Below are 13,350 nucleotides of genomic sequence, written 5' to 3'. Positions count from 1 at the left end.
GAGAACTGATTGGGACAGACCTTGATGAAGAGGGACATACAAGGCTTCTGTGACAAGCCCTACCACCACCTACCACACCACCCAAAGGTAACTGCATCTCTTAAAAATTGTGCTAAAGATGCTGAAGTGTAGCTCTCCACAAATGATGGCTTCTGGTGGGGATGCAGGTGATACTCAACAGTCTTTAAGGGGCTGGCTGGGCAAGTTTGACTGTGCTTCAGTGAATATATGGACAAAACAATTGAGCTTGTTTCTTTCTTTTTTTTTCTTTTTTCTGGGAGGTAGTCACAAGTTTGAGGGGCAGACATGGGAGGACTGGAAAGTGAGTGTGATTGGGGTGCATGCTGTGAAATTCCCAAATAATAAAAATACTATGTTGAAAAAAAAGATAAAGTTGGGACTACTATTGACAACAAATATTTCCTGGGGTATGAGCAGACACCAATCTCCCCAGGACTGGCCCAACACTAAGCTCATATAATTGTTCAACTAGCCAGTTCAGCTACCTCTGTTCAGATTAAACAACACCCAAATGACCCTGGATACAAAAGAAGAAATTGTAGTCTATATTGCCTGGATGAAGAGACAGGTATCCTGGAGCCCTGCCAGTCACCCTGGGTCACACTTCCCCTGCCTGTGAAGACTCCTGGGACCTCTGATTCTCATGAGTCTGATTCCCCAGGGAAACAGGTTTACACTGTCTGGAGCTGAACGATCCTCCAATTGGCATCTCCCATTGGCGGAGCTGAGCCTTTGCTCATGGACAGACTGAGAGGGAGGTTACAACAGGCAATTTACCTGGACCAGGTTGCTCCAAGGATTTGAAGACACTAAATGTCGACCTCCTGCTCTTTAGTCAGAAGTTTCCGGGGACACAGCATGTTGGCTAAGAAAGCCCGAAGTTGCACATCAGAGGCTACCTATCTTGGCTACCAGCTGAGGGGAGGAAAAGGGGGCCTGTTTCAGGGTAGGATTGGCTGCCATCCTTCAGATCCCCAACTCCAAAGACTAAAGACAGAGTCAAGAGTTCCTAGGTGCAGCTGGGTATTGCTGCCTCTAGCAAGGCTACTATAGACGAACACAAAGTGGGGCCACTAGCCCCTAAACTGGACTGAGACTAACAAAAGACAAAAGGGGGTTTGACCTAAACTTTGTGGTCATGGGATCCCCCTGGATGTAGCTGTCCAAATAAATGGACCCTGCAATCACAGGATAGCCCAACCTGTCTAAGAGCTGTGGTGGCTACTGCTAGTTTAATGAAAGAAAGCAAACAAGTTAACTCTAGGTCAGGATCTTGTATTCACAGCACCCCACAACATGGTCGAAGCCCTCCTCTGAGGAGCACCAGGATGCTAGTTGTCTAATAACTGTGTGACCCAACACAAGGCCATATTCCTGGTCCACCTTTGAGTCCAGTTTGAGAAACCCACCACCATCAGTACAGGTACCCTTTTGCCTGATGTCTCAGGCACTCATCCAGGACTGTCAGGGATGAAAGATATGTAGGCACTATAGTAGGCCTGGACTGGAAAGCTGAGGAAGACAGATACAAGAAAGGCATTAGCTAGTGTGACAACAAACCAGCAACCCATATTCCATATTGACCTTTACTTACTGACACACACTTTTAAGTCTCTGGTTGTATGCAGAAAAAGTAAAGAAAGGAGAATTTATCTTTTGAGGTAGGAATACAAACCTTACACTTCTATGCATGCCTTGCATCTGGGCCCCCTAGTTGCCAGGAACAAGTGAGTTTCCATGGCAAAAATTGGATTGATAATATTGAGGCTTCCTGCAAAATTCCTTAGAAAAGATTCTGGCCTTTAGAAAACAGGAAAAATGTGGGGAAACAGACTGTATGCCACAGGAAGGGACCCTGGGGACAGAGTTAATAATTCTAAGCCCCAAACCACCCAGGATTGCTAGTTATGCTTAGACACCTGACTTGTATACTACATAGGGACAGCATGTAACCCGATTGTCAGCCCATTGACTGACAAAACTCACTGTAACTTGGGGGCAGCCCAGATTAGTGTTCTGCTTTGTGAGTTCATTCATTCTGGATAACAGCAATATTACTGAGCCCCTGAGACTATTTGGTGGGCATTGCAGCCAATGGTTTGACTCAATGTGCCTCTTCTGAGGCTCCCAAACTAAGTAGACAGGTTTGTCAGGGACCTAGAGGTATTAAAGGTTTCTCTTTATGAATTAAAACAACAGTTAGATTCCCTTACTGAAATGATCCTACAAAACTGGAAGGATTAGAGTACTTCTTATGAGATAAAGGAAACTATGTACGACTTTGGGGGAAAAAAAACTGTTATTTCTATGCTAATTGATCAGGAGTAATAAAAATGCTATGGTTGAAAAAATCTTAAAAAGAAGAAATAGACAAAGACATAAATCAGATAATTGGTACCAGTCTGTTGTCTTAGTCCCCCCTGCCTGCCCCTCCCTTGGAAAAACAATTCTGCTATCACATTGGCTGGGCCTTTAATTCTCATTCTGATTGGATTACCAGAGAGTCCCTGCATCTTAAACTAAAACAGGATGTGCCCATGATTTGCCTCATTCACTAAGACAGTCCCAGACCTTAGTAGGGGCTGAGACCTTAGCCCAACTGACTTCATGATGGAAGTACCACTCAGGCTGTAAAAACTCAGCATGCAGACAGCACCACCTGCCAAAACGAAAACAAAGGCCTAATCTGTCAAAGCCTATAGTTCTGGGAAAGTCTCTAAATGTACCGACCTTGCTTTTTAGCTTCTGTAGTTCTGCTTCTGGCTAAATGTTCTTGTAACTGAAGTATGTCAACCAGGACATGGTTTCTGTGCTTAAAAGCTCACCCTGAGAAAGGCTCAGAGCTACACTGGATCTTGACACCCAGTGTAGTCACCAATTGGCTAATAAGACTTTTACTGGCTTAAACCCGTGTTTGAGCATGGTGACTACCCCACAGCATTTAGACTATTCACATAGAAAATGTACTCACAGTGTATAAAAGTGTAGCATGTGACTACACTAGATCACTTTTGCTACTAGCAAGACATATCAGCTAAGACCTGAGGAAGACTGACTGTAGTCTGTTTGATTATCTATGCACAGTGACAGTCAGAGTATGATTTGGGGAATCTCAAGCCATGATCTTGTTTAGTTTCTGTTCTGGTAGGAATATTCTTGTATCCCCAAAAACGTATGTGTTAGATTCCCAATTTAAATTGGTGGTATAGAGAGTACAATCTGTGGGTAGTGATTGGATCATGAAAGCATAGCCTACCAGAGTGGGGTGAGTACCTTTTTTCAAAGATGCCTGAGATACACATCTCACCACTTCCTTCCATTCAAGGGTAAAATAAGAAGCCAGCATCTCCCAGGAAGCAGCCCTCTACCAGACACCAAAATATGCCAGTTCTCGTATCATACACTTGACAGACCCTACTACTGTGAGTGAATAAAGCAATCAAGGTGGTACTTTATTGAAGTAATCAAAGCTATACTTTCATGGCCTTAAATTAAATTGAATTTTGTTTCTGTGTCTGTATAATACATCTAGAAGTATAAAAGCCATAAATGAGGAAAGAAGAGGTAATAGAAGGGCACAAAATATTCTACAAAGGAACAGCTAAAGTAAGACTTGTGGCAAAGGGGAAGAAAGTCAATATACACTTATTTTAAAATATTCTGCATTTCTAGTTTGTCTGTTTGCTTATTCTTCTCTCATACAATACATCCTGATGCAGTTTCCCTTCCCTTCACTCCTGCCTGCTCCCTGCCCCCCACATTCCCTCTCACCCAGATCCACTCCTCCTCCATTTCCCTCTGGGAAAGAGCAGGCCTCCCATGGATTATCAACCAAACATGGTATAACAAGATGCAATAAACTTTAAACCCCTTCCCAGATCTAGCCAATGGTCAGAATATTCTCCACAGTTGAGTGGAGAGTGTGATACGACTTTCTCACGTGTTCTGGTGCCTCACATTTGACCATGTCCCCTAGAGGGGGAGACCTGGTAGCACTCAGAGGAAGGACAGCAAGTAGCCAAGAAGAGACTTGATACCCTATGAGAATATATAGGGGGACGTAATCCCCCTCAGGAACAGTCATAGGGGAGGGGAATAATGGGAAAATGGGAGGGGGGAGGAATGGGAGGATACAAGGGATGGGATAAACATTGAGATGTAACAAGAATAAATTAATAAAAAATAAAAAATAAAAAAATAAAAAAAGACTGGGCACCAACCCTCATATCAGAGCTGGACGAGGCAGCCCAGTAGTAGGAAAAGGGTCCTAAGGGCAGGCGAAAGAGTCAGAGACACCCCCAGTCCCACGGTTTTCCCCAGTCAAAATGGTCTTTCAGTTCTACAGGTAATTAATTTAATACATAACATATTTAGGGGAAGACTATAATTTGCTAGCAGTAAAGCAATTGTGAGGACTCCATGGAGTGTGATAGCTACTCCAGTCTGAGGGCTTATTAACTGTTTGGTAAAGAATTAAGCAAGTTAAAATTTCCAGATCTGAAGTCTTGTATAATAGTCAATATATTGTTAGATAAAAGGTATGACTCAAGGGCCTGATTCTGCTTCAGTTCTGAATATTTAATAATTTAATGGTGCAAGGAAATGTTAAACTACTTTCTGCCTTAGTGTCTTTTATTGGAAATAGTTTTTTTTCTCGCATAATCATATATCCTGACTACAGTTTCTCCTTTCTCTACTACCCCTCCCCTTTCATGCAAATCCACTTCCTTTCTGTTTCTCATTAGAAAACACACAAGTATCTGGGGGATGATCACAAAATAAAATACAAGATAAAACAAAAGCAACAAAATCACAATAGGACAAACAGAAATAAAAGAGGAAGAAACAGATATGGAGAAAGAGACCCAGTCTTACACACACTGAGGAATTCCATAAAAAGACAAAACTGGAAGTCATAATATATGTGCAAAGGGCTTATAGGGAAAATAAATATGAAAGTGAGAAATTGAAAAGAAAGGCCTCATAATAACATTGTGAGACAAGGAATCTCTAATGATGCCATTGAGTTAGTTTCCTGTTGGCCATGTACTGCTGGGCATGCGGCTTACCTTTAAGAGTAGTCTGTTTCCCCAGTGAGATGCTCTCAGTGAAAACTAAATGCTCATTCACAAGTGATTATCAATTGGAGATAGCTTCTGTGATAAGGATAGGGCCATGTGTCTATTTTTTTCAGATACACTGCTCCATATGACGTAGACCCTGTGCATGCTGCCTCAGTCCCCGTGAGTTCATATGTGCATTGGTCCTGTTGGGTTTAGAGGGCCTTGTTTCCTTGGTGCCCTCCATCCCCTCTGGCTCTTAGATTCTTTCCATCTCCTCTTCTGCAGGGTTCTCTGAGCCATGAGGGGAGAGATTTGCTGGGGCCATCATGTTTAGGGTTGAGTGTGCTGCCGACTCTCACTCTTTGCATATTGCCTGTCTGTGGGTCTCTGTATCTGTTCCCATCTGTCACAGAAGAACACTTCTCTGATGGTGGCTGAGCAAGGCTCTGCTCTGAGTTTAGCCACATGTCATTAGGAGTCACTTTAATGCTGTATTTCTTTAGTAGAGCAGTAGTATTAGGTTTTCTTCTAGGTCTTTGAGCTATTTACTTTTAGGTACTTGGTTACTCAAGTTGCATCAGGTATGGCTTCCGTCTTGTGCAGCGGGCCTTTAGTCAGATCAGATATTGGGTGGTTATTCCCACAAACTGTATGCCATCACTGTACTGGCATATCACCAGGCAGGACAGACACCATTGTAAATGGAAGGCTTTGTAGCTGAGTTAGTTTTGAATTTCTGTTTTGGGAGTATTCAGAGTACCTTCCAGTCCATGAATACTAACTAGTCAGTAAGGGTGAAAGCTCTAGGTCGGCACCAGCTCAACTTCTGTGTCCAATCAGTCCTGTAGATGTTGTCTTCAGTAATAGGGCCTTGTCGTCAGTTTGTGGAGAGCCCTTTCCCTCAGCTTCTTCATCCATAAATGGAGCTAGCTACCGAAAAGATCTCATGACAGTTTTCTAAGCGTACATGAATGAAGGCACATTATTAGCAACTGACACGCGGGTTTTGAAATTCTAATTTCAAAAGGATGATGGGATTAGAGAACTTAGAAGCAGGAAAAAATAGCCAAGAAATGCAGTTGGATACATAAGTTCAGTTGGCTTTACCGTAAATACTTCTTTGAATAAATAGTTTGTATGAGAAAGTATGCGTCCTGTTTATGAGTACAGGAATAGAATTCTGAGTGTTTCCTCAGTTCTGTTTCAGTTATAGTTATCTGTTCAGTTATAGTTTCTGCACAACAAAGCATCTTTAAATGTAGTGGCTCAAAACAATGCTTTATTATTATCTTCTTCTGTTTTGTGGATTGAGCCACCTTAGCAAGTTATGGTTTCACGTGGAAAGCTTTATGTAGTCAGGGTCAGAAGCTGCCTCTGGCTGCAGATTTCAAAGAGCCCTGCGCTCACAGAGAGTACACTCACAAAGCTGACCGTATTTGGTTGTTGACAGAAACTGTAACTGGGTTTGATGACTACAACAACTAAACCACACCCATGTTGCTTGCTCTCACAGCTCAGCAAATGGGGTCTAAACATCTCCCAAAGGTGAGTATTTCGAAGGGCCAAACAGAAGCTTCAATTCTTAAGATATAGTCCCAGGCCTTCGGATCCAGAGTACACTTCCACCACGTCCTATTGGTCACACAGTCAACTCCCAGTCAACATGGGATGTAACAACACAAGAGAAAAAAAAAAAAAAAACTCAACAGGGCGTGATAGTCATTGTGGGCCTTGTGGACACTGATCGTCACTATTTCTTGTTCACACACTGGAGGAAGGTGTAGGGCTACAGACTGAAATTCACCCTTTGTCAGCTAGCTAATTGGTTTATTTTAGTATCATACATTATGGATACTGAACTAATGTCTCCTCTATCTCCATAATTCTCTATATCTCCTTAATTCATTAAGCATCTTTATATCAACATGATTTTTGTTTTCTATCTATTTACCTTTGAACAGAAATATAGTTTATTTGTTAAAAATCTACTATATTTTTAGAAACAACAGATGGAATCAAATATATTCTTTATGGAATACTTCAAGTCATCTAATTTTGGTTTACCTGTCTTACAAAGGCAAAAACAGTGGGTGCAGTTGATTTTTAGAAATTTCAGTGCTTTTCAATGTTAGAGTTTGACTGCTGTTCCACTTTCACTTCTTTGTTGCAAAATAGGAAGAAGAGAAAAAGTTCCCTCCAAGGGTCTCATCTTAGCTTACTTGCTTTTTCTGTGATAAACACCATGACCAGAAGCAACCTGGGGAGGAAAGGATTTATTTCAGCTTAAAACTGTTACAGCCCACCACTGAGGGAAGTCAGGGCAGGAACTCAAGGCAGAAACCTGGAGGCTGAAACTAAAGCAGAGACCCTGGATAATCATTGCCTGCTGGTTTGCTCTTCATGGCCTGCCCAGCCTATTGTCTTATACTCCCCAGGACCATCTGGCCAGGGCTGGCACCACCCACAGGAAACTAGGCCCTCCCATAGCAATCATGATTTTAATAAAATGCATTGCAGAGTTGCCTACAGGCCACTCTGATGTAGGCAGTTTCTCAATTGAGTTTCCGTTTTTCCCAGCTGACTGTAACTTGTGTTAAGTAGACAAAAACTAACCAGTGCAGTAGCTTATAGTTCAAGTTTAAATTAGCAAAATCATCTCATCAGAAACATGAGAAGGGCTTAGAATATTTCCAAGTGCTGCACACAGTACAGAAGTATTTTATAAAGAAAATATTTCCTGAATTTTATTTATTTTTTATTTTTTATTATTTTTTATTTTTTTATTTAAAAAATTTTTAAAATTAATTTATTCTTGTTACATCTCAATGGTTATCCCATCCCTTGTATCCTCCCATTCTTCCCTCCCTCCCATTTTCCCTTATTCCCTTCCCCTATGACTGTTCCTGAGGGGGATTACCTCCCCCTGTATATGCTCACAGGGTATCAAGTCTCTTCTTGGTAGCCTGCTGTCCTTCCTCTGAGTTTCCTGAATTTTATAATAAATTCATTACATCAAAAGAGGGTATTGATGTAACCTTTACATGTTGTTCTTTACCCTGCCAGGTGAGACACCCACCTTTTGACCTTGACAGTTGATTCTGTTCCTTCAGTGTCTGAACTGCCTATGGCTCTCCTGTAGCCAAGGACATCACATTATTTCTGGGCTTCTTATAATGTCATAGACAGGGGACAGTAGGTAGCCATTCCAACATTGACTGTATCATTCACAAAAATACTTTTCTCTTTGTTGATGCCACGTTTCTTAAGGTAAAATATGAAAAGTTGCATAGCTTTTCAAAACGAATCCCTTATGTTAAACTGTCATCATTATCTTTGCCTCCAGCATCACTATCTTTGCCACCCTTTTCCACTGCTGTGCTGGCTGTGCTGGGTACACCTCAGGGAACTCTCTTTACGTATAGACTTTTCATCTCCACATCATAATGTCTGATGTTGCATGTTTAAGGAACATTGAGATGATGCCACAAAACTTAGGAAGACCTAGATCTGTGTCCTTAAATTTCCATTTCATCAGAAAGTTGAAGTTTTGCGGTTAATGGCTGCAAATAAATCATATGTTAGAGGTTTTGTAATTCATGTCAGTACTGTATGTTAATTGTCGGAGTTCCTGGAGTCAGTTTTCATGTTGCAAACATCACAGTGTTTAAGTACAACTTTAAAAAAAATTTATTTATTTATTATTATGTATACAGTGTTCTGTCTGCATGTACACCTGTATACCAGAAGAGGGCATTAGATCACATTATAGATGGTTGTGAATCACCATGTGGTTGCTGGGAATTGAACTCAGGACCTTTGGAAGAACAGGTGGTGCTCTTAACCACTGAACCATCTCTCCAGCCCTTAAGCACAACTTTTATAAAAGCATTCAAGATTTCTATCTCCCACCTCAACACACAACATACACACATACAGCATAACAGCGAGTGATATTTCCAATATAAAATTGAGAATATTCACAGTAAGGAAAAGAAACACATACTATATGTCTTCGAGTGCCCAGAAGCAGGACTGGATAGCATACACTAAAGGAAGTGATCCTAAGAAATAGGATAGTATGTAAGTAAAGCAAAGAATAAATCCAATCCACCAAGGTATGGGCTAGTGCCTATGTGGCTGTAGGAGGCAGCTGGCACTCAGAGTTGCCAGGCAGTGCTAGGGAGCAAATGAAGCACCCAACCTCAATCTTTGCCGTCAAAAGTCCTGCAAAATTGTCTGCAAAAATCCTGCCACCTTAGGTGGCAGGGTCCTCATGGTTACAGAGTTGATGCAGTGAGCAACAAATCTCCACCATCCCTGACATGCCAGAGACAGGCTTTCGCACTCTCAGTGCTAGAGGAAGCCTCAGGCAGAAACTATAGTGCATCTGCTCAGCTGAAGCCTGGGAAGGCTACAAAATCCATGGGCAGTCTCATGCAATGGATTTTTAAAAAGCTAAATTCAAATTTTAGTGTCACAGAATCATTGTGAGAAATAGTTGAGCCCTCTGGCAAGGCTAAGAGAAAATATGGATTGGAATGGTCCTTGCAATAATTCTGAAAAGATCTTGCTTTTCACAGTCTTTCTCAACAGAATCTATACTCCCAAAGGTCAAAACACTCACTATATAGTTTGACAACCAAATTCTCCCTAAATCACAATATTTTACAATAAAAGCTTCACACAGCACACTCATGCCTTTGGAGGAATCCCTTGTTCCAACAAAAAGATGTGAAACTGATCCCTTTTACACAGGAGAAGAAGTTGTGGCCCAGTTACATACAGCAGACCATGCAACTAAGACTTTTGTGGCACATCTTTCTTCTAGAAGGTGTTTTTCTGTAAGGGCACCTGGAAGTCTACATCATCAAACTGTAAAGACAAAGTTGCAATGGAGATCCAGAATGTTGGAGATGTTCAAGGCCTAACATTTTGCACTGGACTCAACCCCTGAGAGACAACAAGGGCTAAATCTTTGTCAAGGGTTGGGTCCCTGTGACTTTTTTCCCCTTCCATGTGAACATGTCCATGATATTGCCACTGTTCTGGGCTTGTTTATGCAACCATTTCTAGGGGGGACTGTTTGACAGCAGAAGCTGTAATGTAGATATAGGCACTGAGGCTGGGCTCATGATCATCTGTTGAGGTCCACATTGTGGCCAGTTGTGGTTTTGTGTGACAGTCTCCATTTGCCATAAAGAGAGCTTTCTTTGATGAAGGCTGGTAGCTACATTGATCTGTGATATAAGGATAAGATTTAGAATAATGTAAGGAATTACACTGGTCTTGCAAAGTAGTGACACTGGGTTCTTTTCTAAGGGTCATGGCCTTACTATATCTGGGAAGCTGGCTACATTTCCAGTACCATGCTTGATTGCCATCCTGTTGAACGGGCTTTAAATGAATGAGAGAAGCTGGTGGTTGTCCCCAACATGTGACTGTCCCTCATTGCACCTTTATCCTTATCTTGCTCGTAACTGTCATGGTGGAGTTGTTTGATTGCTTCCCTCCCTTGGCACCTTGCCTTGTACTTGCTGGAACTGTGGAAGCTAGACCACAGGAAAGAGGCTTTCTGGTTAGAGCCAGCTCAAGTCATCTGAGTTGTGTGTACTGTGTGTGTGTTGTGTCTTCAGTAATAGAGGCCCACCCTCAAGCCCTGAGAGACAAGGACTACATCAAAAATCTATATTGTTTGGGGAGTCACTTGGAACGATATGAACAATCATTCAAAAGGAGGTTTGTAATGCCTGCTCCTGGGGGTGCTGCTAATCTATCATTCTTTTTTTTTTAATTTTAGCTGGAGTTACAGACAGTTATAAGCTGCCATGTGGGTGCTGGGAATTGAACCTGGGTCCTTTGGAAGAACAGCCAGTGCTCTTAACCACTGAGCCATCTCTCCAGCCCCTAATCTATCATTCTTGTTGGGAGCATTGCCACCCCATTTGTCTTAGTTTCCTTTAACACACACACACACACACACACACACACACACACACACACACACACACTGTATTGTGTATGAGTCTCATTAAATATAAAACAATATTGAATATACATTTCCATAGAAACATTCTTTGAAATATAGGTCAAGACAAAAACAGTCTGAAAGTTCAACAAAAAGAAATAAAACAGGTTTTTGTCCATGCTATGTAGAACAGAATGGAGGGAGCTGCTGGTGGGGCACTCCCTTGCTTGTCACAATAGAATCCAAGGCATTAAGTCTAGGTCTCCTAGCAACTGAGTGGTCCCAACAAAACAAATTCCTTAGGCTGAGCCGGTGGTCTCACAGGCAGAAATACTATGGGAGACCACAAGCTGCCAGGGAAACAGGTCCGGAGGACAGTAAAGCCAACATCTCGGGACACGAGCAGCAAGTCTGTGGGGAAGGACGCTTCCAAATGTGCTTTAAAGCACAAGAAAGAGCAGCTGAGGTTGCCCACCCCTGTGGAGGGCCAGCACCGCCTCTACATTAAAGAACGGCCAGATGACTTCAGGAAAGCGGGGACACCAAATGAAGGGCTGACTCCAAAAAGCGTGGAGGGTACCTTTCTCCCAACAATTTCTCAGAGAGTGCCAAGTCCCATCGCCAACAAGTGTCAGAGAAAGGTGTGTGATGACTCAGGACTATATCAGCCACTTTTACCAGTCCAGCATACACGTCGAACCTTCTGGGATGAGATAGGGTCCCGCCGGAATCACCATCTGCTAGCTCCTTGGCCTCGAGGAGAAGATAGTTCTGCAGATATACTAATCAAAATACTGGAAACACCAAGACCTCAGCGGATTCTAGAGAACAAATGGCCTTATTGGGAAGATCACAGGGAAGCAACCAAGCAGCCCACCAACTCTGGCAAGCAGTCTCAAGGCAAATTCGATCAGGATCCTCACAATCTTTCCTCGTCATGTGAAGGCAGTTGGGTCCCTGACGGCCAACACAGGGGACAAGATATGCTTAGCTCTATTTATTATAAATATATATACAAAGGAGGAGATGATAAGTGGGCCAAAACTTGTAGAAATTTCGTACAACCAATTGACAAGGGATGTGAAAACCAACCAAGCAATGAAAAGTCACCCGTCAAGAAACCTGATCTGAAGTATGACAAGAAAATGAGCAGAGTCGAGAACACCAGACTCTCCAAACAGGAATCCAGCTTTGTTATAAAACTTCAAAACCCACCAGATACTCATAAAGTCAACAAGGACATTAGGTATGAGCCACCATCACACCCGAAAAGCTGCCACCTGAAAAATGAAGACCTTGTACCTAATTCAGATGAACCTGAACTTCAAGGCAAAAACGTTGTCGGTAACCCTGAAGTCGCTGAAGCTAGTGAACCAAAGGACTTGAAGTACTTCATAAGCAAGGATGACACTACACCAAGCACCCTTGAGCAGGTGTTTATGAAGAAGGGATGGGGTTGTGAATATTCTTCCCCTACATCAGAAATATTTAGAGATTATTATTGGATCACGGATACAGATGATGATGATGATGACGAAGAAGAAGAAGAGGAAAAAATGAAGGAAAAGCAGAAAGAAAAGACCTAGTTGCTTTTCTAGTTATGAATCTCTTGGCCATATCCATCTCTCATTTTACACATCAACCAAAGTATACATCATGAAATTATTCTCATTCAACTTTTGCCTTGCTTTTACAAATATGTTAGATATTTTATCAACTACAGGATGAATATTCACATGTACCTTTCCCACATTTTTGTAACATTGAAGATATTATGTCATTACACTAATCAATTATAAGAATGCATTAAACCATTAATAAAAACAGTCTAAGGAAGATCCAGTGATGGCACCAACAATGTGAGAAGAATGTGAAAGCACAATTGCACAGAATAAAAGGAAATGTTTACACCTCTTTGTGGATTAAAATGCAATGAAATAATTGTAGCAATTAATTTGAAATCAATAGCCAAATAAATGTGAATTCATCTTCTGCAATAGTATCTGTGGTTTTAATTTCAAATGCATTTTGGTGTTTACAACATTAATTTCCATTTATTTGTCCATTAATTTGAATATACAGAAAATTCACAAAACAATAGGTTTTTTTTTTTTTCATTTCTCTTTTTTGTTCATGTTCTGACAGAACAGTTAAGACTGGGTATTTTCACAATTAAAATCTTTATCACATATGGCACTTGCAAATATTGCAATCTCATGGCATCTTTTACTATTTTGTTTCTTTTCTCTGAAGAAGGTGTTATGTTGAAAGATCTCCCTTGTCTTTCTTTTGTATTCAGTC

General features: G+C 41.5%; 1 protein-coding gene across 1 annotated transcript; it reads left to right on the top strand.

The window, feature by feature from the left end:
* The first annotated feature begins 11,384 nt into the window (after positions 1–11,384).
* On the top strand, positions 11,385–12,635 carry LOC127184748 (uncharacterized). The gene has a single exon (XM_051141102.1). It carries the CDS (start codon positions 11,385–11,387, stop codon positions 12,633–12,635), a length of 1,251 nt encoding a protein of 416 aa, XP_050997059.1.
* Positions 12,636–13,350: the final 715 nt, after the last annotated feature.

The sequence above is a fragment of the Acomys russatus genome, chromosome X, assembly GCF_903995435.1.
Source record: "Acomys russatus chromosome X, mAcoRus1.1, whole genome shotgun sequence".
Taxonomy (NCBI): domain Eukaryota; kingdom Metazoa; phylum Chordata; class Mammalia; order Rodentia; family Muridae; genus Acomys; species Acomys russatus.
Note: the sequence above shows the minus strand (reverse complement) of the source record. Positions and strands in the feature narration are given on the sequence as shown.

Excerpts from the sequence above, each read along its gene's own strand:
- LOC127184748 (XM_051141102.1), top strand. The coding sequence starts at position 11,385 with ATGGGAGACCACAAGCTGCCAGGGAAACAGGTCCGGAGGACAGTAAAG.